Source organism: Pan troglodytes, chromosome 15 (genome assembly GCF_028858775.2).
Source record: "Pan troglodytes isolate AG18354 chromosome 15, NHGRI_mPanTro3-v2.0_pri, whole genome shotgun sequence".
Lineage (NCBI taxonomy): Eukaryota > Metazoa > Chordata > Mammalia > Primates > Hominidae > Pan > Pan troglodytes.
In genome coordinates, this window is record NC_072413.2 from 99,808,297 (window position 1) to 99,835,313 (window position 27,017).

A 27,017-nucleotide genomic window follows, 5' to 3' on the forward strand; every position below is an offset into this window, starting at 1 on the left:
ATGTGTATTCCCTGTCAACCATGTGCTAATGTCTTGAACAACAGTTGATAATCCTTGCCTGAGTCAGTAGTTTCAGTTTCACTAGCGAATTCAACATTTACTCTAACGTTCTTCTGAAAGCAGTGATTTTTCTTACCAACCAGAGATACTTGGTTATCTTGAAATGGAGCTCCTACTGAAAAAGAAGAATAAGCTTAATTCTTTGTCTTTTATTACCAGTTCCCTCTAATGGTGACAGCTGAAGCTTTTTTCTAGCTTTCTCTTTGTTTTAATATCATTGTGGACTAATATATTGTTGATTTCAGTGTGTTTTCATGTACCAAAAGCATTAGTCTTTCTGGTGTTCAGATGGCATAATTGCAATCATTAAGTGCCTTTTAGGGTAGCTCGTGTGTTTTTTTGTTTGTTTTTGTTTTTTTACATAGCCTCATTTATTTTTGATTCCTTGATTTCTGACACAGTGAGACATCCCTTGGGCTCATTTAATACCTTCTCTTCCCCAGACTTCAAATCAGCCATTTTTCTTTTCTTTTTTTTTTTTTTATTTTTATTTTTTGAGACAGTCTCATGGTCTCATCCATGCTGGAGTGCAGTGGTGCAATCTTGGCTCCCTGCAGCCTCCGCCTCCCACATTCAAACAATTCTCCTGCCTCAGCCTCCCAAGTAGCTAGGATTACAGGCGTGTGCCACCATGCCCAGCTAATTTTTATATTTTTTGTAAATATGGGGTTTCACTATGTTGGCCAGGCTGGTCTCAAACTCCTCACCTCAAGTGATCCACCCACCTCGGCCTCCCAAAGTGCTGAGATTACAGGCATGAGCCACCACACCTGGCCAAATCAGCTATTTTTCCAAGAGCCCTGGTTCCTTTCAGTAGTAAATATATTAGCAACCAAAATCTGGGTCAGAGGGATGTTTATTGCTACTGGTCTGACATTACTTTTAAATGCTTTCAATGGAGGGAGCGAGGATATAAATTTTCTGAATTGTACATTCATATTGATATTTTAAATTTAATTTTAACATTATAGTGTTTTTGAAGCAGGATATTTCCCTGACCACTTCACGGGCAGGAACTGGAGTGCGTGGGTGTGGGAACTAGCTGGCCCCTTCAGCGCCAGCAAGGGCGATCTCCACTTACTCGCTGCTCCACCCCTCGTGGGAGGGGAAGTGCAGGTGAGCTGGTGCAGGAGCACTTTTGGGCACCAGCAGGAGCAAACCCCATACCAGCCCCATGGCAGCGTCTTCAGGGGTCCCTGTGATCCCTGAAGCCCCAGAGAAAGTGTTGCAATACTCTTTTAGCTCTGCCATCCGTGGATGACTTAAGTGTTAACAGCTCAGTGGAGGGTCAGTGGGACAACCTTTTACACCCATACTCATGGCACCCAAGTTGTTGTCCAGCATCCAGGAGGAATGAGGTTGCATGAAGGAATTGAAGACGGTAAATGCAGGGGATTTTATTGCCAATGAAAGTGGCTCTCAGTGGGAAGGGAAGCTAAAAAGGAGACAGAGTGGGAAGGTAATCTTCCCCTGAAGTCTGGCTGTCTCCAGCCAGATTCTTCTCTGAAGTTACGCCATCAAGTTGTCCCTCTGAAGTGAAGCCGCTTCTTTCCAACATCCAACTCTAGTCTCCTATGTCCAGTTGCTTCTCTTCTCTCTACCAGCTGAGCCTGGGGTTTTTATGGGCACAGGATGGAGGCACGGGGCAAGCCATGGGTGGTTTTGGAAAAGGCAGCATTCGAGTGGGGAAACAGGAATGCATGTTCTCACTTTGGACCAAGGTTCCAGGCTTTTCGGCTTGAGGCTAGGGCCCTCACAAGGGACGTGCCCTCTTCTGCCCAGAACTTCCCTGCTTCCTGTTCCTATCACTTTCACTTATTTCTTGGCTTTCATAGTTTTATCTCTGTCTTACACTGAAAATGTTGATTTCTAGCATCACTAATGTAATTATGGGTATATTCTCTTAAACAGTTCCCAAAAACAATATTGATATTACTGCAAACAGTTGGAACTTTGAATTGACCCATAGTCATTGCAGAAAGAAACAGCTGTTGACTTTATTTATTTATTTATTTTAGAGACAGTTCCATGCGATGTTGCCCAAGCTGGTCTTGAACTCCCGGGCTTAAATGATTCTCCTGCCTCAGCCTCCCAAGTAGCTGGGATTACAGGCACGCACCACCATGCCTGGCTACTGTTGGCATTTTTATTGGGATCCTGTTACATTTTGCAAATATCTGAGGGAGGGCTGGCATCTTGTGATGTGTGCCTCCTCGAAGAGTATGCTATGACTATTTTCCAAGGCCACTTTCATGTCCTTTAAGGCTGTTTTTAAGTTTCCCTTGTCAGTTTTGCATGTCTCTTACTAAGCTAATGCCTAGATAATCATTATCATCGCTCTTGTAAATAGAGTCTTTTCTTCCATTGTGTCTTCTAGTTATTAGTTGTTTATATGAAGGCTATTGAATTTGGGGTCCTTGCTTTCATAACCTGCTTCCTTACTGAATTACCTGATTGTTTGCATCAGTTTTTCAGTTGATTCTTTTGAATATTCAGGTATTAATTAGAGCATCTGCACATAATTTCACCTCTATTTATAATTGTAAACTCACATGTCTTTCTCTCCAGTTGACTAATAAATTCAGTAAAACAATTTCAGTAAAATGTTACATAGTGGTGGTGAGAGTGGGCATACTTGTCTTGTTTCTGACATTAGTGGGAACGAGAGGCATGATTTTTAGCAACCGTTTATTATTTCATTCTGTGGATACCCCAGTTTTTCAGTTATTATAAATGATACTGTTCTGTTAATCTTTTGTTATCATTGTTGTTCACATCTTTGAACCTTTCCTTAAGCTTGATGAAGGAGGTACTGGATCAAAGAGCAGGCATTTTCAAAAACCCTTAATAGATATTGTCTACACACTTTCCAGAGAGTAGCACCACATACAGAGTATGTGAGATGCCTGTCCGTCGTACCTCTCCAATGCTGAGATCATGTAAAAGTTGTAGTTATTTGATAAGTAGAAAAAGGTATTTCATATTTTTATTTTTTTTAACAGTGAGGTTGAATATAGCCCTCAGACCTGTTCATTGTAAGATTATTCTGAATTAATGCCTTCATTTAACATTTTTGGACTGGAAGGTGGAAGTGTTAAATGTTAAATAAAGAGACCTTTTTTTTTTAAGATACTTATAGGAAGAGTAAATTAATCACGGACTTGTTTTTTGAGGCCAGTTTTAGAAAAGAAAAGACTAGGAGAAGTCAAAGTTATAGCAGAATAATGTAGGACTTATTATCGGCTAACTAACTGGAGACCCTGGGGCAAAAGAGTTGCTGAGTATTTGGTCTTTTGTGAAAGAAGTCATTACATTATTGTTAGAATTTACTTGAATTGTTTAAAATTGGCTTTTGAATACCAGTTAAATATTTTATATCTCTTGCTCTCCTCTCATGCAAATACAATACTTCACCCTCATTCAAAGCAGTTTCTTTTCTTTTTTGAGACACGGTTTCGCTCTGTCACCCAGGCTGGAGTGCAGTGGCACAATGTCAGCTCACTGCAGCCTGGACCTCCCAGGCTCAAGCAGTCCTCCCAGCTCAGCCTTCCAAGTAGCTGGGACCACAGGTGCGCACCACCACGCACAGCTAATTTTTGTATTTTTAGTAGAGACGGGGTTCCACCATGTTGCCCAGGCTGGTCCCGAACCCCTGGGCTCAAGTGATCCACCCACCTCCGCCTCCCAAAGTGCTAGGATTACAGCCATGAGCCACTGCGCCCTGCCTATTTTCTGATACAATTGAAAGCTTTACCATAAAAGTAGAGGTTTAACTGCCTACAAATGAATTATGCATATATTTACAGGAACTTTGGCTTCTTGCCTGTTAGTTGAAGAATAATAAAAATGGACTGTGCGGAAGTTATCGGAGTGCCTGCTGCTCTTCTAGTCAGCTTAGAAAGAGCCGCACAGGGAATCTCTGCTTTCATTAGTCTTTTCTTCTCTTGCATGTTTTGATTTTTGTGTCTTCTCGTGATTTGCCATGATATCTTAATGAGAGGACACAGTCCCTGGATTGCTGAGGCAGTTCACACTGGCCATCTGTGCTTCTCAGAGCAAGGGGGAGGTGTTCAGAGCGATGACCCAAGGTGGCCCTTGCCCTCAGGGAACCAGCAGGCCCGGAGTCACAGCGGTGTTCTAGCTTCAGCCCCTCTAAGCCACAGAGAGGTACCACCAGGGCCACTCCCTCTTCGGAACACTGGGGAGCCCATTGCCTGTCAGACAGCCTGAGCCCAGCCAGCCAGCCCAGCCCCTCCAGGGTACCCCCTCTCCATGGCCCGGGGCTACACACATGACCTTGGCCGTTACTCCATGGTCAGTCTCAGCTTTCTCTGGGTGGCACCCATGGGGTTTAGTTTCCAGCTGCCAGCTGTAATCTCGGCTCATTACCGCACACAGAGACCACTTCTTGGACATTCCCGTCCTCTGTCTGGTCCAGCGCCCTGCTGCCTCTGCTCCTCAAGTGTTTCCTGAACTGCCCTGGCTCAAGCCGTCCTTATCTAAAAAAAAAAAATTTAAAAACTGAGGTAAAATACACATGTTAAAACATAATATTTATTATTTTAACCATTCATAAGTGTACAACTCGGTGGTATTAAATACATTCAAAATGCTGTACACCCATCACTACTATCTGTACCCAAAACTTTTCATCATCCCCAACAAAAACTCCATTAAACAGTAAGTGGCTGTCTCCCCATTCTGCTTTCTGTCTCTATGATTTTGCCCACAGTAGGAGCCTCTTAGAAGCGGAATCGTACAGTATCTGTCTTTCTGTGCCTGGCTTATTTCCCTAAACATAATATCTTCCAGGTCCCCCCACATTGTAGCACGTGCCAGACCCTCGCTCCCGTCGAAGGCTGATGCCATCCTTCAGTGATGTGTGGACGGACACATTCCGCGTATCCCCCCATCAGTGGATGGACGCGTGGGTTGCAGAGCACGCCACACACATTCAGTCAGTACACGAGTTAACAGTTGCGTGCTTGTCTGCCTGTGTCATCCATTCGAGCATCTGCCAAGGACCCAGGAAACACACAGTGTGTCCCCTGAAGGAATGAAAAGCCCTCCTGGCCCCTCTGCCCTCTTTCTCCACCCTCTCCGTTTTCACCGAGATGGTTGTGGTGTCACCTCTCGTGGGGTGGCCAAAACCCCAGCCAGGGCCACCTCTCCCTTCACCTCCCTCCACCTCGGATTTCCTCTTGGAAAATGAGGCTCCTGACTCACTTGACCTACTGTGTAGGCTCCTAAAAGGGTGTCGGCAAGTTGGCAAGTTAAAAAAAAAAACAATCAGCATGAAAGCACTCCGATGTATGCATACTTTTACTTCGCGTTGGTTCCCTACGTTCTTAGAACAAGGAAGGAGTGTGAGTACTTGCTTTGGATTGAAAGGTTTTCCAGACTAGCTGTAGGAAGTATGAAAGTAACCAAGGTCTCACACACAGCCCCAGCGCTCTGGGTGGATTTCACTTCATCTACTCCACTCACCTACGCTGAGCTTCCCTGTGGACAAGCTCGTCCATCCTCTTTAATCACTCCCAGGCCTCGCTCACACAGCAACAAGTGCCTGTCCCTGTGTCCTTGCTGTTGGCAAGCAGAAGTTCCCTGGCAGCCTTTGAACATAGCTGAATGTTAGGTATCTTTGATCTGTCTAAGGAAAAAGTCTATTTTAAACTGTGAAGTGAAGCCAATTTTTTTAGGTCAGATTCTTACCCAACAAAGCATACATCATCCGTGCTCATATAGTTTCCAGTTTAAAAAAAAAAAAAAAGTGCTGGCCAGCGCAGTGTGAGTGCACTGTGCGCATGATGCCACCGTTCTCTAGGTTCAGAACACCAGCCTTCTGTTAATTACGATAAAATGTCTTCACTAAAATAGAAGCATATTTAATTTGCCTACAAAATTGCTTGGAGAGCCTTAAAAAATAAAACCTTCAGCCGAATGATGTAGAAATGAAAATTTGAAAGTTTTAATCAGAAATACTACCTAGAAATAAAATCAGTAGGATGTATTTACAGGTAGTTTGTTTTTAAGTAAAGAATAAAACAGTGACAGAGGGATCAAAGAATAAAGAATAATTCCTTTTCAAGCCAGGCACAGTGGTGTGCACCTGACTTCTCAGCTACTCACTAGGCTGAGGAGGGGGAGAATCATGAGTTCAAGCCCAGCCTGGGCAAAATAGGGAGACCTTGTCTCCAAAAAAATATGAAATAATTGTTTCTTCATTATTGTCTAGTACATAGATTATTGTAGTTATGGCATTTGACGGGAGACCATATTGAGCACTGTGGCCTTGTTGGCCCATTGAGCTGTGGAAGGTATGCTAGGTGGGCTGGGCCCAGCAAAGCGCCCTTCCTTGGTCCTTGCTCAAGCCCTTCACAGGCAGCTGCAGTCTCAGGAAAGGTTCAGAACGTCGCTGCGAGGCCAGCGTAGAAGGCATGTAGGCGTGTCACAGGAGGTGAGTGGAAGGCATCCACTCCTTAGCAAGTGCATCATGGGGGGCCTGGAATGGGGTCTGTGATCAGGGGAGAGGGAAATGCTGTTCTTGAGATGATTTGACGGCATATCCCTCTTAATTACGTGCTACCTGGAAGAGGTGTAAAGGGTAGCAAGGTGGTTTTGTAAGATCGGAATTGGGTGCAACTGCTTGATTCATTCATTCAGTACATTTGATGGAACACCTGCATGCCAGCCATTCTCTAGGAGCTGGACCAAGGAAGAGCTTGTGGTCCAAGCCACAGACCGGGAGGGAAGAGGAAGCCTGCCTGGATGAGGGTGGTCTAAGCAGAGATTCCTCAGGTGGCTCTGCTGCATCCCCACGCCGCAGCTGAAGGGATCTTTCTGTTGGCAGATGGCCCGTGTTTTTCCAGTGGGACAATGCCCACTGCTTCCTGCATTTTGCTCTGATGGCCGGAGCTGTATTTAGTTGTGTCCTGCCTCAGTCCCTCCCAAGCTGTCCACCTCAACTCAGCATGGGGAGCGCACTCCATATCTGACGCTGGCTTCTCTAAACGTGAGGGGATAGGGAGATGACATATACGCCCTTTTACGGGTGAGGAAAGGACCAGCGGGGGTTTATTGAAGGCAGCCTCGCTCCCCATGCTGAGCTGTCCCCTCTCTCTAGCCCCTCCCTAAGCAGGTGATGAAAACCTGGCCCAGTGCGAGCGACATGGTTGCATTATGAGCCTCTTCTGGGTTGCATTTACTTAGAGTTTGTTTCATCAGTGAGGAAAGTACTCTGGAGACCCAATTGAACTCTGATAGCTTCAGTGAGCCTACAGACTCAATGCAAAGGTGACAGGCTTACAGGAGAAGGTCCAGGCGGTTCAAAACTGATTTGAGACAGGGAGTCAACCTCCTCTAATCTGTGTTGGTTCCATTTTCCATGCCTCATTTCAGCTAATTTTTGTTTGTGTTTTTTATGTACCTGATCTCATTTATCCAGATTTCCTTGGTTCAGACTTTCTTGGTTCTCATCACAGCCCTTTCTTTGTTCCTAGCCTGTGCCTAAGAGACAGTATTCATTAAGGGATTCTCCCTGCAGTGACTTAATCTATATCTCTTTTTAAAAATTATTTTTAGGCCAGGTGCAGTGGCTCATGCCTATAATCCCAGTAATTTGGGAGACCAAGACGGGTGGATCCCTTGAGCCTAGGAGTTTGAGACCAGCCTGGACAACCTTGTCCCTACAAAAAATTTAAAAATTAGCCAGGCATGCTGGTGCACACCTGTAGTCCCAGATACTTGGGAGGCTGAGGTGGGGGGATCACTTGAGCTCAGGATGCTGAGGTTTCAGTGAGCTGTGATCGTGCCACTAGGTTCCAGGGTGGTAGAGTGAGACCCTGTCTCAAAAAATGTACGTATTTTTTTAATCGTTACTTTAGGCCAGGCACGGTGGGTCATGCCTGTAATCCTAGAACTTCGGGAGGCCGAGGCAGGCGGATCACCTGAGCTCAGGAGTTTGAGACCAGCCTGGGCAACAAGGCGAAACCCCGTGTCTACTAAAAGTACAAAAAATTAGCCAGGCGTGATGGTGCATGCCTGTAATCTCAGCTACTCAGGAGGCTGAAGCACAAGAATTGCTTGAACCCAGGAGGCAGAGGTTGCAGTGAGCCAAGATGGTGCCATTGCACTCCAGCCTGGGCAACAGAGCAAGACTCTAACTCAAAATAAAATAAAAATTAAAAATATATATAAAATAAAATTGTCACTTTTAATTACTCTGAAAGTAATGTATGCTTGTTTTAGCAATACCAAAAAAAAAAAGGGAAATTTTAGAAATAAAAAACATCCATATGATCCTACAGCCTTACTGCTGGGTATATATCCAAAAGAAAGAAAATCAGTATATCACAGGGGCACCTGCACTGCCATGTTTGTTGCAGCATCGCTCACAATAGCCAAGAAATGAAATCAACCTAAGTGTCAATCAGTGGATGAATGACTAAACAAAATGTAGGACATATAGACAATGGAATATTATTCAGCCATAAAAAAGAATAGAAACCTGTCATTTGCAGCAACATGGATGGAACCAGAGGTGATTGTGTTACGTGAAATAAGCCAGGCACAGAGAGACAAATACCATGTGATCTTACTCATGTGGGAGGTAAAAAAATAATGGCTCTCATGGAGGTAGAGAGGAGAATGGTGGTTACCAGAGGCTGGGAAGGGAAGATAGGGAGAGAGGGTGGTTAAGGGCTGCAAAAATACAGTCAGAAGGAATAAGTTCTAGAATTCAAGAGTACAGTAGGGGAATTGTAGTTAACAATAATTTATTATATATTTCAAAGTAGCTGGAAGAGAAGAATTGTAATGTTTCCAACACAAAGAAAAGATACATGCTGGAGGTGATAGGTATCCCAGTTACTCTGACCTGGTCATTACACATTGTTAACAGGCATCAAAATATCACATGTCCCCTCCAAATATGCACAACTATTATATATCAATTTTAAAAAAGAAAAACTCATACCCATACCACCCAATGATGACACTGTGGATATTTGGGGAGTGATTCTTCCTATGATCATTTTATTTCTGATTACACACTGCCTCTTTCACTTATATTTTCATTTTATACATTTATAAGTATTTCTGATGGATATGTAATATTTCACTAGGTATGTGGGATAATCCCTTTGGCATTAAAGTAGTTTCCAGTATTTTAGAACCATAAATAAAACATGATGCCCTCAAAAAGAGTAAGATAGTTAGAAATGAAGTTATCAAGGAGAGAAAAGACTTGCACACTGCAAACTATGAAATGTTGCTGAAAGAAATGGAAGAATACACCAACCAATGGAAAAACATCTCTCGTTTATGGTTTGGAAGACTTAATGTTGTTAAGATGTCAATACTGCCCAAAGCAATCTACAAATTCAGTGCAATCCCTATTAAAACTTTTACAGCATTCTTTTCCAGAAATAGAAAAGTTTCATCCTAAGATTCATAGGGAATATCAAAGAGATAAGCATAGCCAAAACAATCTTGAAAAAGAACACCAAAGTTGGAGGACTCACACATCCTGACTTTAAAACTTACAGCAAAGCTACAGTAATCAAGACTGTGTAGTACTGGCATAAAGATGAGCCCAGAAACAAACCCTCACATAGGTGGTCAAATGAGTTTTGACAAGGTTGCCTAGACCATTCAATGGGGAAAACACAGTCTTTTCAACAAATGGTGTTGGGAAAACTGGGTACTCACATGCAAAAGAATGAAGCGGGACCTGGCCGGGCGCGGTGGCTCACGCCTGGAATCCCAGCACTTTGGGAGGCTGAGACGGGCGGATCACAAGGTGGGGAGATCGAGACCATCCTGACCAACATGGTGAAACCCCGTCTGTATTAAAAATACAAAATTAGCTGGGTGTGTTGGCACACACCTGTAGTACCAGCCACTCGGGAGGCTGAGGCAGGAGAATCGCTTGAACCCAGGAGGCGGAGATTGCAGTGAGCCGAGATCGCGCCACTGCACACCAGCCTTGTGACAGAGCGAGACTCTGTCTCAAAAATAAAAATAAAAATAAAGAATGAAGTGGGACCCTTACCTTCATAACACATACAAAGATTAGCTCAAAATGGATCAAACACCTAAACCTAAGAGTAAAACTATAATGTTTGAGGAGAAAACATAGGAGAAAGATTTCATGACATTGGATTTGACGGTGATTTCTTGGCTATGATACCAAAAGCTCAGGCGACAAAAATAAAAATAGATAGATTGGACTACATAAAAATTTAAAACATCTCTGCATTAAAGGGCCCAGTCAACAAGAAAAGGCAGGCCACAGAATGGGAGGAGATATTTGAAAAATCATATAACTGATAAGGAGTTAATATCCAGAATATCTAAAGAACTCCTACAACTGAGCAAAACAGCTTGATTTTTTAAATGTGTGAAATACTTAAATAGACGTTTCTCCAAAGAATATAATATCTGCAAATGACCAATAAGTGCATGAAAAGATCCTCAACATCTCTGTCATTAGGAAAATGAAAATCAAAATTACAGTGAGATACTTCACACCCACTAGGATGGCTACTATTTAAAAAAAAAAAAAAAAAGGAGCGAAGGCAGGCAGATCACTTGAGCTCAAGAGTTTGAGACCAGCCCGGGCAACGTGGTAAAACTCCATCTCTACTAAAAATACAAAAACTAGCTGGTAGCATGTGCCTGTGGTCCCAGCTACTCGGGAGGCTGAGGTGAGAGGATTGCTTGAGCCCAGAGGGTCAAGGCTGCAGTGAGCCAAGATCATGCCACTACACTCCAGCCTGGGTGACAGAGCAAGACCCTCCCTGTCTCTAACAATAAAAATAGTGCTCGCTTCAGCAGCACATAAACTAAAATTGGAATGATACAGAGATTAGCACAGCCCCTGCGCAAGCAGTTGCATATTTTTAATAAATGGCATTGGGAAAACTGGATATTCATATGCAGAATGGAACTAGACCTCTCTTTCTCACTATATACAAAAATCAAATCAAAGTGGATTAAAGAAATCTAAGACCTCGGCCAGGCGCAGTGGCTCACATCTGTAATCCCAGCACTTTGGGAGGCCAAGGCAGGTGGATCACGAGGTCAGGAGATTGAGACCATCCTGGCTAACACGGTGAAACCCTGTCCCTACTAAAAATACAAAAAATCAGCCGGGCTTGGTGGCGGGCACCTGTAGTCCCAGCAACTTGGGAGGCTGAGGCAGCAGAATCACTTGAACCCGGGAGGTGGAGGTTGCAGCGAGCAGACATCGCACCACTGTACTTGCACTCCAGCCTGGACAGCAGAGCAAGACTCCATCTCAAAAAAAAAAAAATCTAAGACCTCAGACTGTGACACTACTACAAGAAAACAATGGGGAAAATCTGCAGGACATTGGTCTTGGCAAAAATTCCTTGAGCAATACCCCACAAGCACAGGCAACAAAAGCAAACAGGGACAAGTGGGATCACATCAGGCTAAAAAGCTTCTGCACAGCAAAGGATACAATCAATAAAGTGAAGAGACGACCCACAGAATGGGAGAAAATACTTGCAAACTACTCATCTGACAAGGGATTAATAACCAGAATATATAAGGAGCTCAAACAACTCTATAGGAAAAAAAATTAATAATCCGATCACAAGATGGGCAAAAGATATGAGTAGACATTTCTCAGAAGACAGACAAATGGCAAACAGGCCTATGAAAAGGTGCTCAACATCATTGATCATTAGAGAAATGCAAATCAAAACTACAATGAGATACCATCTCATACCAGTTAAAATGGCTTATCCAAAAGACAAGCAATAACTAATGCTGGAGAGGATGTGGGGGAAACGGAACCCTCGTACACTGTTGTTAGGAATGTAAATTAGTACAACCACTATAAAGAACAGTTTGGATGTTGCTTAAAAAACTAAAAATTGAGCTACCATATATTCAGCAGTCCCACTGCTGGGTACATACCACAAAGAAAGAAAATCAGTATATCAAAGAGATATCTGCACTCCTGTGTTTGTTGCAGCATTGTTGACAATAGCTAAGGTTTGGAAGCAACCTAAGTGTCCATCAACAGATGAATGAATAAAAAATATATATATACACAATTGAGTACTATTCAGCCATGAAAAAGAAAGATCCAGTCATTTGCAGCAACATGGATGGAACTGGAGATCTTTATGTTAAGTGAAATAAGCCAAGCACAGAAAGACAAACATCACATGTTCTCACATATTCATGGGATCTAAAAATCAAAACAATTGAACTCATGGACATAGAGAGTAGAAGAATGGTTACCAGAGTCTGGGAAGGGTAGTAGTGGGGGTTGGGGGGGGGGATGGTCAATGGGTACAAAAAAAGTTAGAATAAATAAGACCCACTTGATAGCACAACAGGGTGACTATAGTCAACAATAACTAAATTGTACATTTTAAAATAACACTAAGAATGTAATTGGATTGTTTGTAACTCAAAGGATAAATGCTTGAGGGGATGAATACCCCATTCCCATTCTCCATGATGAGCTTATTTCACATTGGATGCCTGTATCAAGACATCTCTTGTGTCTCTTAAATATATATACCTACTATGTACCCATAAAAATTAAAAATAAGTTTTAAAAAATAAGTGTTAATGTCCTCGTGGAGAAATTGGAACTATTGTTGTGCACTGTTTTTTGTTTCTTAGGGTCTGTTTGTTTGAGATGGAGTCTTGCTCTGTCACCCAGGCTGGAGTGCAGTGATGTGATCTTGGCTCACTGCAGCCTGCCTCGGCCTCCTGAGTAGCTGGGCCTACAGGCACGCACCACCAGGCCCAGCTAATTTTTGTATTTTCAGTAAAGATGGGGTTTTGCCATGTTGGCCAGGCTGGTCTCAAACTCTTGGCCTCAAGTGATCTGCCTGCCTCAGCCTCCCAAAGAAAGCGCTGGGATTACAGGTGTGAGCCACCACACCCGGCCCTGTGCACTGTCAGTGGGAATGTGAAATGGTGCAGCCACTGTGGAAAACAGTATGGCAGTTCTTCCAAATATTACACATATACCTTGAAACTGTGTATCGCTATTATGCATCAATTAAAAATAATAGAATGGGGAAAAAATAAAAATAGAACTGCCATATGATCCAGCAATTTCACTTGTTGGATATACACCCAAAAGAATTGAAAACAGAGGCATGAGCAGATACTTGTAGCCCCATGTTCATGGCAACATTATTCACAAGTGACAAAAGGTGGAAGCAACCCAAATGTCCGTAAACAGGGAAGAGTGAATAAACAACTTCAGTGTATGCCAATGGAATATCATTCAGCCCTTTAAAGGTAGGAAATTTTGGCACTTGCTACAACATGGATGAATCTTGTGGACATTATGCTAAGTGAAATAAGCCAGTCCCAAAAGGACAAACACTGTAAGATCCCCTTAATGTGAAGTACCCAGAGTAGACAAGTTCATAGAGACTGAAAGTAGAGTGATGGTTGCCAGCACTGGAAGGAGGGAGAATGGAAAGTTACTGTTTAATGGGGACAGAGTGTCAGTTTTGCAAGGTGAAGAGTTCGGTGGATGGATGGTGGTGAGGGTTGCAAGACACTGTGAATGTGCTTAATGCCACAGAACTGTATGCTGAAAACAGTTAAGATGGTACATTTTGTGTTGATGTATATTTTAGCACAATTTTTATTTTTATTTTTTTGTTTTTATTTTACCTTAAGTTCTGGGATACATGTGTAGAACGTGCAGGTTTGTTACATAGGTATACATGTGTCATGGTGGTTTGCTGCACCTATCAACCCGTCATCTAGGTTTTAAGCCCTGCGTGCATTAGATATTTGTCCAAATGCTCTCCCACCCCCTGTCCCCCACCCCCCGACAGGTCCTGGTGTGTGATGTTCCCCTCCCTGTGTCCATGTGTTCTCATTATTCACCTCCCACTTATGAGTGAAATCATTTAGTGTTTGGTTTTCTGTTCCTGTGTTACTTTGCTGAGAATGATGGCTTCCAGTTTCATCCATGTCCCTACAAAAGACATGAACTCATTCTTTTTTATGGCTGCATAGTATTCCATGGTACATATGTGCCACATTTTCTTTATCCAGTCTATCATTGATGGGCATTTGGGTTGGTTCCAAGTCTTTGCTATTGTAAATAGTGGCATAATTTTTAGACAATTGTTTTTTAATCAATTATAATATTATTAACTCCTTGTATTTATAGCATTTATATCTCCTTTTGCTTGCTTTTGGAGAGAACATACAGAAATTTGTGATTTTAAGATCGGCATGGTGGCTCATGCCTGCAATCTCAGCACTTTGGGAGGCTGAGGCTGGAGGATCACTTGAGCCCAGGAGTTAAAGACTATTCTGGGCAACATAGTAGAGACCTCATCTCTACTGAAAATGAAAAAAATGAGCAGTTGTGGTGATTCAAGCCTGTGGTCCCAGCTCTGCAGGAGGCTGAGGCAGGAGGATCACTTGGGCCCAGGAGGTCGAGGCTGCAGTGAGCAGAGATCATACCACTTCCCTCCAGCCTGGGTGACAGAGCAGGACCCTGCCTCCAAAAAAACAAACCACAGAAATTTGTCATTTTTAATATGAGCGCTATTCCTGAGGGGTTTGTTCAGAGGTATTTACATGTTTATTTTTTTGCTTGAGAATTGATTATTCACTTTCCCTTTCTTCTAAAAGTTATAGGGATTTGGGGGGGGGTTTGATTGATTTTTATTTAACTGTTTAAGCCACGTCAGATTTTATTCTGGTGTGATGTTAAAAGACTTAAATTGACTTTTTTCTGCATATAATCAGTTGTCTGCCCCAAGATTGCCAAGCAATTATCTAATTCTTCCCCTTCCACTGATTTGAGATACACTCTTTATTATATTACATTTATGTCAACATATTTCTCAGTTTGGGGCTGTCGCTTCTGTCCCATTAATCTGCCTCTTTGGCCCCATCACACTGTCATTAATTCATACAGCTTTATAGTTGGTAGGACTTGCCTTTCTCATTAGTAGTGTTCTCATTCTTCTTGTTCTTTTATTTTTGCAGGTGAACTTTAGAATACTTTTGCTAAGTACCTGGAAAAATAGAGGCCCACCTGAATTTTAATTGGAAATACTTTAAACCTGTAGATCAGTTTGGGGGAAAATTATCAGCATAGCTGCAGTATTTATATTTTTATATTTCCAATTCAGAAGTACACCTTACCTTTATTCAAGTCTTCTTTTCTTCCCTCATATTATTTGTTTATTTATTTCTATCTTAGAGTCTGTTTTATCAATGATGGCCAGATCAGCCTTGGAGTTCTTTAAAGAACTACTTACATGCATAGGGTTTCAAAAGAGCGTGGGGTAAATCACTAATAAAGGCAAGATCCTTTGATCTGAGATCATTAGGAAAAATACATCAAAAAGTGTCTTCACTGTTTCTTTGACTCCTATTCCGTATATTATATATAAAGCTCTTAGGAGCCTTTCCCCCTTATTTCTGTATTCCCACTCATCAGCACAGTTGTAGGATAGGCACATTTTTTCATCTTATCTTGTATGAAATATTAAATCATTGGAGGGAAGGTCTCTGTCTCCTTAAAGCCCAGATCTTCAATAAGCATCTGCTCCTGGGCTCCTTCCTGAGCCCCTGAACGCCTCGTTCCTAATTGTGTCTGAGTTCATCTGGCATCACTCGGAGGAGGAGGAGGAGGAGGAGGAGGAGGAGGCTGGGGTGTGTGGCAGTGAGAGTCATCAACACTGCTTCCTAGTGGTCGTTGGTGATCGGTGGCCGTCCTCTCCAGACAGACAACCCCACAGGTCAGCAGTGAAGGCTCAGAGGCAGGAGGGCAGCTAAGATCTAAATTCCTCTTACCCAACTGAAAGCACGTGCTCTTTAAAAAAAAAAAAAAATTTAATTCTGCTGTTCAGATAGCAGCAAAGTCAGAGCAGGTGTGAGGCCGGCAGCCTGCTCAGGTGGTGCGTGCCCACTGCCCACTTGTGTTAGAAATCACATCATCTCCTGGCCAGCCATGGAATCCAGCAGTGTCTGTCAGCTCTGGGGAAAGAGGGGGAAGGGTGGGATTTGGTTTGCTTTTATCTATTTATTTTAATTGCTATTGATACACACAATAAAAGCTACATTCTTGTGAGGGAGGACTTGATTAGCAGCCCTGAAGGGTGGCAGCAGTTCCCTTACTCATTGAATGTATCTGGCGCTAAACCCTCAGCTGGAACTGCGAGCCCTAGCTGTGTTTCAGGTGTTTCTTACTCTACTATGAATTATGTTTAGGAACTAAAGGGCTTTTGTATCCTTCACAAGTGGGGGGGAAAGAGCAGGGGAGTTGTGTGAGAACTATTAAAAATGAGGAGCCATGGTTTGGACAAACTTCCTTGTTGGTGTGAAGAAAGGAGGAATTTTTTTCAGTTCCACCTGCCAAAGAGGCTTTTCTTATAGTTCGTTTTCATTTGGAACTACTAATAACACTCATTTTTGTAGGGAATCATCTCACCGCACCCCCTCATGGGATCCTGCAATACTCCATCCAATTCAGAAATAATGTTTTTCTCCTTGGAATAGCTTTTTACATTAACTGTATTTGAAGATAGAAAATTTAGATCTGAATAGCAGCTTTTAATAGCCCCATAAAAATAAGTGAAAATATCTTTAATTTTAAATTTAAACAAAATATCTAAAACTTAAAAGGTATTTAATATGTCAGCATATTTGCAATACAAAAATAAACACACTCCATTTCATTTTTTTGCTTTCTTACTCCCATGGCCAGGTGATATAAATATTTCAATTTGTGTCACTTTCTAGCTATCGAATTTATAAAGCGGCTTTCATTTTCTACGTAAGTTTTTAAGCTTAATTTTTTCAGGGAAAAAATAGATCTCAAGAAAAAAAGTGTTTGGGATCATAAGTTAATAACTTGTCCTATTGGTAAGGGAAGTTGAATAAGAGTCCAAACTAATGGATTAGAATTGTGTAATATTTGATTAACCATTTGTTAAAAAAAAAAAAAAAAAAAACACTGGGTTGCCAGAATCCTACCTAAGATGCAGATATTAATTAGAACTAGCAAGTCGAAGTTGCACAGGTGGGTATAAAATGAATTTGGGATCCCTCACTGGGAAATGCTAAAGTTCACACAGACATATACACACACTTTTTTTTTTTTTTTTTTTTTTTTTGGTGGCTCCCTCGAAATCATTTGTTTACAGTCTGGCCAGGGTTGTGGCCTCCAGTACTTTCCCCTAAGAGATGGGATCTTTGCCTAAAAGTTACTGAGAAACGAAGGCTGCAAAAAGCCGGAAAATGTCCAAGCTTTTAACGCACACTGACAGCCAAACAGAACGCTCTTTCCGTTTGCAGTTTTTTTAGTGTCATTTTAAGTTGCAGCTTCCGGCCAATCAGCGAGCTTCATGCCTGCTGACATCACGAACCAGCCAGTTCCCTCCAGCTGCAGAGAGCTTCAGTTTGTCTTTTTTTTTTAAACTAAAATGGAGGCTGGTTTCTTGCCTTAAGGAGCCCATTGCCTTTCCCGCTGAAGTCTAGATGTTGACATGTAATAAAGCGGGCAGCAGGATGGTGGTGGATGCGGCCAACTCCAATGGGCCTTTCCAGCCCGTGGCCCTTCTCCATATTCGAGGTAAGTTATTGTGTGTTTCACTGAATCGGAACCTTCCGTGGGTAGTTAATAAATGGCTATTGTGCTTCAGATAAGAAAAGCAGGAAGTCCTTTCTAGCAGAATTCACCCCATTTCGCTGCAGACTTCACCAGAGGAGGTTGGGTGTGTCACTGCAGTTTGGCATTTTACGAACTACTTACAGAATTTGAGGCTTGAAAGAGGCCTTGCATGCATAGTTCAAAGCTGGTTTTTCTGCTTTCTGCTCGCTCTCCCATCCCCCTTTCAAAGCTGTGCTGATGTCAAAGGATGTGAAGTCACTGCCCAGGGAAGGTATTGGGTGGGGGTAGGAAGGAGAGGCGGGCCCGTCGCGCCTGGCCAAGTTGTTCGTACGCAGAGTTTCTGTTACATATGTGTGGCTTAATGCTGCAAAGGTTTTGTCGAGGACACATCTCAGAATTAAAGATGAATTGCAGTCAGAAAATATGCACAATTGATTGGAAAAGAACTTCCTTTAAAAGGATTGTTTTCATTCTTGCCGTGGAGCCTGAGAGAGAAATATGCTCCACTTTGAAATATTGAAATCAATCGTGGGTCATCATTTTTGAAATGTTAGCGTTTTCGTGGAATATTAGGAAATATTTTGCATTTAAATAGGCTCTGTGTTGCCGGTTGGCTTTTAAAATTTTAAATGGCAACAAGTTTTCAAGGTATATAGAGATCACTGTTTTAATAATTAGTTTGCTTCTTTTTATGCATATTTTGGTTTCAAAACTTAGCCTAAAAGCACAACTACTCTAGTAATTAATAGCGGTTATATTGAACTACAGGCATCAGGGTAGTAGCCTACTTATTCTTGGTATTTTAAGATATATGAATTTTTTTTTGGTCATAATTGGGTGAAATAGAAAAATGATTTTAAGCTTCATCAGATCACTTTAGAATTTATAGTATAAGAGCTGTGCCCCAACAAAACTGTTTCTCAGAATCTCTTTTAAGGAAGGGTGGGAGCAAGATTTCTAGGTGACTAATAATCTCTATGACTAAAACGCCAGACCAGACTTTTCAGATCCCAGGGTGTACCCAGGCACATGCAGACTCAATCTACTGGAATAAAATGGGTGGTGCTTTTCTCTCCAAACCATCTTTCATGAAGGTGGAAATCAGCATTCAATGACCAAATTCTAGGACAGGCTGTGAATTTATTGTTTTTGTAGTGCATCCAGTAAAAAGCAAAGGTTGCCTACAGGTAACATTCAGGTATTTTAGCTGCAAGAACCAAATGGGCAAGAACAAAATGTAATTGTTTGGATTTAAGTTATATAGCTTTTGTTTGTTTTTTGGGAGACAGGGTCTCACTCTGTCACCCAGGCTGGAGTACAGTGGTATGATCACAGCTCACTGCAGCCTCCACCTCCCGAGCTCAGGTGATTCTCCCACCTCAGTTTCTTGAGTAGCTGAGACTTCAGGCACGCACCACCATGCCCAGCTAATTTTTTAATATTTTTTGTAGAGAAGGGGTTTTGCCATGTTGCCCTGGTTGGTCTTGAACTCCTGGGCTCAAGCGATCCTCCCACCTCCGCCTCCCAAAGTGCTAAGATTACAGGTAAGAGCCACTGTACCTGGCCAAGTTAGTTCTTAAAAACGAACTAGTTAGCAGTAAGATAAATTGACTGCATATAAAATGTAAATTTTTATGCTTTTAAGGTATCCACTTATAAATAACATAAATCTTTTTGGTTTGTGTTTTCTGGTTTTTATTAGATGCCTAATATACTACTCAGTTTTTGAATTATGAACTTCTGAAATAGAATCATTTCATGTTGTGTCTTGAACCACATTGATTTTTTTTTTTTTAATTCCAAGACCTTATTATGGCCAGTTTGGATTTGTTGCTGTTGGTTGGGTGGTTGGTTGCTTGCTGTATAATTGTGGAGGGAAAAAGTAGTGAAGTGTATTAGCCTGAAAGAGACTTGAGTTTTTAAGAAGGGATAACTTTGGAGACCTAAGACTAACTTCTGACTCAAACAGTGGGGCTAATTTCTAACTTCAAAATTTGAAGAACGCTTGATTTACTCATAAAGACTTTCTGGAGCGAGCATGTTAATGTGAGATTTAGCAAAATTTGATTTATTTATTGGGCCTTAGAGTCTTAGCTTAACATCCATTGAGCAGCTCCGGTGTGCCAAGTGCTGAGCGTCATTACAGTGATTAAGTTGCAGCCCCTGTCCCAAAGGAGCGAATGGAGAGACCCAGCATAGGAGCTCTGCCACGAGAGGGCTAGAGCAAGAACACACCGGCAGGGTGCCCGGGAGAGCAGGGGCTGGTGTCGGGAGCAGAAGGAACCAAGGAGGGCTGCGCCCTGGGCTACCCTGCTCACTCGGATGGGGTGGGGGTGCGCTGTCCTTCCCGTTTATTTAGGAAGGAGGGGTCTTTCCCACTGAAGGAGAAATAACTTACCCAAGGTCACACAGCCTGGAAGTGGTGGAGCCAGAATCCAAACCCAGACTGTTGTGTTGTTTTGTTTTGGATCTTTTTTAAAAAATCATTTTAAAATAGGAATGTTGGCTGCTTGAAGAACATTTTGCTACAGGATTACAATAGTGGTATTTTCCCCAATGCCTTACCATTTATTTGGCTCGGTAGCCTCTTTTTGTATAACAGTTTTGTACCTTGGGCTCATTTATTAATCATTTTACAAATATTTATTGATCCATACCACATGCCAGGCAGGGTTCTAATGTGGATATGAGCAGGGGCTATGGCCCAGCTTTCCCAGTTTACCATCCATCAGGGTGGGGACCAAGTAAGTAAGTAAGGAAAATGATCACCTGATTTGTTGTCACGATCACTTTGACCATTATTGTCTACCAAGTAGTCTGGACTTTGCGATTAAAATGGTGAATTTGCACATCCTAATAAGTTTGAGTGTGAAAGGGACATATTTTTGAGAGTTAGTGTAAGCCCTTCTGTCTGTAGAAGGACAGTCACCTGGAACTTGATGGCTGTGAATGTAGCTTGGTGACATAAATCCTTACTCTCAGCTGTGTCCAGGAGAACTGTCTGCTGTGGTGGAAATGTTCTGTGCTGTCCTCTGCAGCAGCCCCTGGTCACCTGCGACTGCTGAGCACTTAACATATACAGCTGAGAAAGTGAATTTTTAACTGTAGTTATTGTAAATTTGAGTGGACACACCTGTCTTGTGGCTAGGATATTGGACAGCACAGTCCTAGACTGGAATTGTTCGACTTTTTTGGAAAAGGACCAGATTGTAAGTAGCTTTGGCTTTGTGGGTGAGAGCAGCCATAGACAGTAAATGAATAGGCATAACTGTGGTCCAATAAAGCTTTATTGACAAACAGGTGACAGGCTGGATTTGGCCCATGGACCATAGTTCACCAACTCTGTTCTAGACTGTTCTTTGACTTTCGGAATTGCCTGTTAAGGATAGGAAAGCATGTTTCCTGCAGGCCTTCAGTCTAGTGCCTCCTCCCTGTGCTGGGAAGCTGGGCCAGCCGTGATGCTGTGAGGCGTGGTGGGTGGGCCCGCTTCCCACCCTGCAGCGCATGCTCACTTCAGGAGCCAGGTTTAAGGCAGTGACAGCCAAGCCGGAAAGATGGTAATGGCCAGAGAGGAAGCACACAGTTTTGAGCCTTTTCCAGCTGGCCCTTATTCTGGGCTTCAAGAATGTTATTAACTGCTCTCATCTTGTTCTAGTCATTAGCAAACTTATCCGGTGGATGAGTCTGTCCTTGAAAGACTCAGGAGTAGCTCCAGCCTGGTGGGATGTTGGAGAACAAACCATTCTTTTGATGTAAACCCATTTTTTCTTGGGAAGTGGAGGTCTAATGGAAAAGTTTATTTTCTCACAAGTACTTCCTGAGTCACCAATTTGTTGAAGGTCTTCACCTTTCCAATAAAAATTCATTAAAAAACATGCAAGAAGCAAGCACAGAACTCAAACCCATGGCTTTCATTTCCTGCTGCGCTAAATCTGGTGACTTAACCTATATTAATAATAACAACAATAGCTATACATAATGCACATGGGTTGCTAAATTAGTAACACACCTGCATGGTGTGAAGTCAGTAAGTACTAGTGAGAAAGGGTGCCCCCTGTTATCTTTATTCCCTAAAATTAGGAAGGAAAAATGTTTGAATGATGACTAAACAGTTCTTCAAATAATTAAACCAGTGATCCTCTGAACAGTGCCTCAGCTCAAGATTTTTACTTCACAAACATCTCTTTCCTATGTAACTGTAGCTCTCTGCAAAGTGACGTTATAGAACTACAGCCTTAACCTTACCCGTATCCTATCCTGCATCCAATCCTGTATCCTAGGTGTGAAGTTGTTTCTTTTGTATTCCTGGTGGTGTGGAAGGTAACCAAAGTAACAGATAACTCTCTGAGGAAACAGGGGTGGGTATGTTTGTGTAAAGTCTGTACACCTTTTTGTTCCTTAAACACACACATTTATGCTCATAAACACACTCTCATCCACCTCCCTCATCCATACGCTCTCAATCTCAGAGGCAAAAACAAAAGCTTACCATCCAGCTTGGGTCTAATGTCTGCTCAGGAGATTTTGCCTTGCAGCAAAAGCTATCTTCTAAAATTTTCTCATTAAAGTATGTTGTGTAGAGGAATGAAAGAAAAATAGAGGTAAGGTTATTAGTCAAGAATAGGGTGTGTGTTTTTAAACCCAGGAAAAGAATAGACAGAAACACAAAGACAAAGTGGTTTGGGATACATCCTAACTTTTGGTTCCACATGTCAAATAAAATTGCGAGGTGGTTCTTTTTGGATCCTACAGCACTTTGCCAATTGTGACAAGCTGTTGTGAACACTCATGTACTTCTTCCTCACAGCACTCCTGCCTGGCAGGTGAGCAGGACAATCCTAGTATTTCTCCTCCCCAAGGTCACCCAGCCTAGAGGGCCCAGTCCAGGGCTGTTGGCAGCACCAAGTACGAGGTCCCGAAGCTGCTGCTGGTGGCTGTCCCAGAGGAGAAGCAGCGTGCGTTGAGTGCCTTCAGTGTGCTAGGTCACAGCTGAAACCCTGTACCTCTGTTCTCTCTCTGAATCTGCCCAACACTGTGAGGCATTATAATCCTCCCCCACTCACTACCGCCCCTGCCTTTTTTGTCCCCCCGGGAGAAAAAAGGGAGCCTCTTGCCCAGGGCCACAGAGAATGTAGTGAAACAAGATTTGAGCCTCAATCAGTCTGATAGCAAAGCTCATGTTCTTTGCTCTGCAGACATCAGAGTGTTGAGAGATGCTGGTGGAAGCTCCCACCTCATAGGTACTTTTTGATTTTTACTGTTTTCTGTACAGTGGTAATGTATTTGAGTGTCTGGAGTTCAAAACTCATTTCAGGGTTGAATAGGAGTTTGTTAAAGGTTTACATGCGTATGTTCTTGGTGTGCAGGGAGAAAGTTGATAATCTTACCTGCTGTCCCAGTTCACTTACCAAATCTGCCAGCTAGTAATTGTTGACTTATCTCCTCCACAAAATCAGGAGTATCCTGAGGACAGTCCTGTTGAACTTGTTCTCTGGTGACACTGAGCATTATTCCTAGAGTAGAGGCATCAGTTAGTGTCAGTGGATTAAAAATTAAAAGTTATCTCTGAGTGATCACTCAGGAAATAGCTATCTACTATATTTCTTTTTTGAGTTGGAGTCTCGCTTTGTCACCCAGGCTGGGGTGCCGTGGCGTGATCTCGGCTCACTGCAACCTCTGCCTCCCAGGTTCAAGTGATTCTCCTGCGTCAGCCTCCCGAGTAGCTGGGATTACAGGTGCACGCCACCACGCCCGGCTATTTTTTGTATTTTCAGTACAGACAGGGTTTCACCGTGATGGCCAGGCTGCTCTCGAACTCCTGACCTCAAGTGATCCGCCCGCCTTGGCCTCCCAAAGTGCTGGGATTATAGGCATGAGCCACCACACCCGGCCTGTCTGATGTATTTCTTAGCTAAATACCTCATCAGTGGAATGAGAAGCTCATGAGAAGCTGTACTAGACCTCTATACGCTGTAGTTAACGTATTTCAATGAAAAACATATAGGAGATGGCTTTTGCTGCAAGGCAAAAACCTGCTGAGCAGACGTTATACCCAAGTGCAGGAGTAAGACTACCAAAAAGGTGACAGACTTTACACAAGGTGGCTGGTCGAAAGAGCGACACAGGTGCCCACTCCACTCTAGGCCTTGCTCAGGTGCTGTTTCCGCTCCCTGTCACACTGGAAATAGGACTGCCAAGTGGAGAACTTCGAAACGTGGTGTAAATCATTTCTCTCACTGACATCTTGGAAAGACACTGGCTAAAATGCATGGGGGAAACCAGTACTCCCACAGCAGGTAGAAGTCTGGCTTTATTTGAGGCCCTTGAATTACACATAAATCAAAAACTCTTCTAGTTTAAAAAAGAAAAAAGACTAAAGAGATATAACAGGTACAGTGAGTGAATCTAGATCAGATCCTTGTTCTAAAAAGTGTGAAATCAAACCTATTAGAGACATTTTGAAGGCAGCTGGAGAAAGTGAAGTGCAGAATGATGTTGGATGTGTGGAATTACTGCAAACTTTCTAGGTGTAAAAAGGTGTCCAAATTTTGTAAGGGACTTTTCTTATTCTTGGGGAATGCAGAATGAAGTATTAATAAGTGAAGGATCGTGATTTCTGCAACTTTAAATGGTAAAGAGAAAAGTGGGTAAAAAGCAAATATGTCAAAGCATGAACAGTTGTTGAATCTAGCTGAGGGGATATACAATATACAATTATTCATTGAAATTCTATGGAGATTTTAACTTTTTGTTTGAGAGAAATAAATATATATATATTTATATATATAATATTATATATTTATATATAATATATAGTATTATATATTTATATATATAATATTATATATTTATATATAATATATATAGTATTATATATTTATATATATAATATTATATATATATATTTTTTTTTTTTTTTTGAGATGGAGTCTTGCTCTGTTGCCAGGCTGGAGTGCAGTGGAGCAATCTCAGCTCACTGCAGCCTCCGCCTCCTGGGTTCAAGCGATTCCACTGCCTCAGCCTCTCAAGTAGCTGGGACTACAGGCACCCACCGCCACACCCAGCTAATATTTTGTATTTTAATAGAGATAGGGTTTCACCATGTTGACCAGGATTGTCTCGATCTCCTGACCTCGTGTTCCACCCGCCTCGGCCTCCCAAAGTGCTGGGATTACAGGTGTGAGCCACTGCCCCAGGATGAGAAATATATTTTTAAAAAATAGGCTGTTTCGCTCTGTTATCATTTCAATATTCTCTGGTGAAGGAAATATCTTTAAAAAGGTTCTACTTTGGAAAAAATGTACAAAGAAAATGTAATAACTTAGCTACTGTTTCCTAAGCCATGAGCAGTGGCCTTTCATATTTGAGTCTTTGCCAGCCAGTGTTTGTCCTCTGGTTGTAACTCACAGTAGCTGCACAGACGGCCACACCATCTGACCAAACAGCGTTTTTGGGGTGCATAACCGTTTTTGATGTTCATTGGCATTTTTATTGGTCTTTTGGAGTGTAACTGCCTTTAAGGCACACTAGAAGATAAGATAAAACCAAAGTTTCCTCCACACTTTAAGAGGCAGGGGGTTTGGTGGCCGAGGGTAGGACCTGGAGCCACACGCCAGGGTCAGATCACCCCCCATCCCCCACCCCGCCCACCCCAGGCAAGCTGAACTGTCTAGGGCGTGTGACTCACTCTCTGTTTCTAGAAATGGAACGTGAAATGGGAATAATAATACAACCTACCTCTTTGGGGTTTTTTGAAAGTTAAGTGAATGCACGTAAAGAGCTTAAAATGGCGCCTGGAGTGTCGTGAGACTCAGTGCTCATGGTGTCTGTGGTTGTCTCTTTCGTAGGTCACGTATGGTACTCTAGGGCCCCGCCACTTAGCCATAATCTGTTTTCTTTTTCTCCAGCTGTATTATCTGTATTTGTTCATCTCAAAGCTCATCTGTCTCTCTCTCTCTCTTTTACCCAGCCTTTTCATCTCTTGCAGTTTGCTTGGCATTTCACCATTTGGAAGAAATTAGTATCATCAGTACCCCTGGAGTTTGCACTATGCTCTGCTTATAGATTGTGTATAGTTACCTGCTAAGATGGTCCTAAGCACATGTCCACGGCCTCAGTTCAGAGTATACTTAATGCTCCCTATTCAGTCTTTCTGTGCCCGTGCTCCAGTCTGTGAAGTCTAGAGTAAAATAAGAAATTGGCATTTATATACATCTCCCCTCCTCATCTTTAACTCTTTTGAAGAAAAGAGTTTTAGTATCACATTCATAAGAAATTTCATCTTTAAAAGTTAGTATTACAGGCGCAGTGCCTCACACCTGTAATACCAGCACTTTGGGAGGCCAAGGTGGGCAGATCACCTGAGGTCAGGAGTTCAAGACCAGCCTGGCCAACATGGCGAAACCCCATCTCTACTAAAAATACAAAAATTAGCCAGCGTGGTGGCGAGTGCCTGTAATCCCAGCTACTCGGGAGGTTGAGGCAGGAGAATCACTTAAACCTGGAGACGGAGGTTGCAGTGAGCCGAGATCACGCCACTGCACACCAGCCTGGGCAGCAGAGTGAGACTCTGTCTCAAAAAAAAAAAAAAAAAAAAAGTGAGCGATATCTGTGGTTAATCTCAAATAGGGTGGCTTTCCGTGTCATTTCCCTTTAGTTGTTTTTAAATGCAGATGTTGCTTTAATTAAATAATATTTGGAATAAGTGGAGTCCCAACTATAACCTTATATCTTATTGTTTTTAAATGTTGATATTTTGGTGTTTTCAGTAGAATTTGAGCTGTTAACAGTGATTAGGTTTTTTCAGTTTCTTTGTCATCGATGTATGTGACCTCGTTGTAATACACATGGATTTTTGTCTGCTGGTTGTGTTACTCATGAGCAATGTGTTCTAATTATGGTATTTTAACTTATAACTTATGAAAACAGTAATGTTTCACTCTAGGGAACAAGTCCTGAAGAACCCTCAAGCCCTAAAGTACCACCTCCACTTCTTCCTGAGTTGCTGGTTCTTATTCTTGGTGGGCTTCAAGGAAGAGGTGGGTGGTGAGGGTGTCTGTATATGTGTGTTTACATTTGTAGACAGTTTCTGTACATGTATAATTAGGAATGGGTTGCCGGTTTTGGTTTTTTTCCCAGCTTTGTGTAATTGGTCAGACTTCTCAAAGGGGGGTGGGTAGCATTTGATAATCGCTCTCTTGGAACTCTGAAGCCTTTGCATGGAGCAGTGTTCACCCTGGGCAGCCTGTGGCCCCTGGGGTCACAGAGCTGCTTTCCAGGGGGTTTGCAAGGCCGTCACTGCCTCATA

General features: G+C 42.4%; 1 protein-coding gene, 1 long non-coding RNA gene and 1 pseudogene across 33 annotated transcripts in view; 2 read left to right on the forward strand and 1 right to left on the reverse strand.

Moving 5' to 3' along the window:
* The window catches only part of PPP2R5C (protein phosphatase 2 regulatory subunit B'gamma), a 166,724-nt gene that overhangs the window by 31,434 nt on the left and 108,273 nt on the right, over positions 1-27,017 (forward strand). For 4 of the 32 annotated variants that reach the window (XR_010150825.1, XM_054665723.2, XM_063792715.1 and 1 more), the window contains exon 1: positions 17,438-17,671. Coding sequence is in view for 6 of the 9 variants with exons in the window: in XM_054665723.2 (XP_054521698.1) it covers positions 17,578-17,671 (94 nt within the window). In the remaining 3 variants the exon portion in view is untranslated. 32 annotated transcript variants of the gene reach the window in all.
* Positions 1,438-17,974, reverse strand: LOC134808385 (uncharacterized). Its single transcript, XR_010151269.1, has 2 exons — positions 17,852-17,974; positions 1,438-4,559 (listed from the first exon to the last, which is right to left on the reverse strand). It is a non-coding gene; the product is annotated as an uncharacterized LOC134808385 (long non-coding RNA).
* Positions 10,881-10,963, forward strand: LOC112205418 (U6 spliceosomal RNA; annotated as a pseudogene).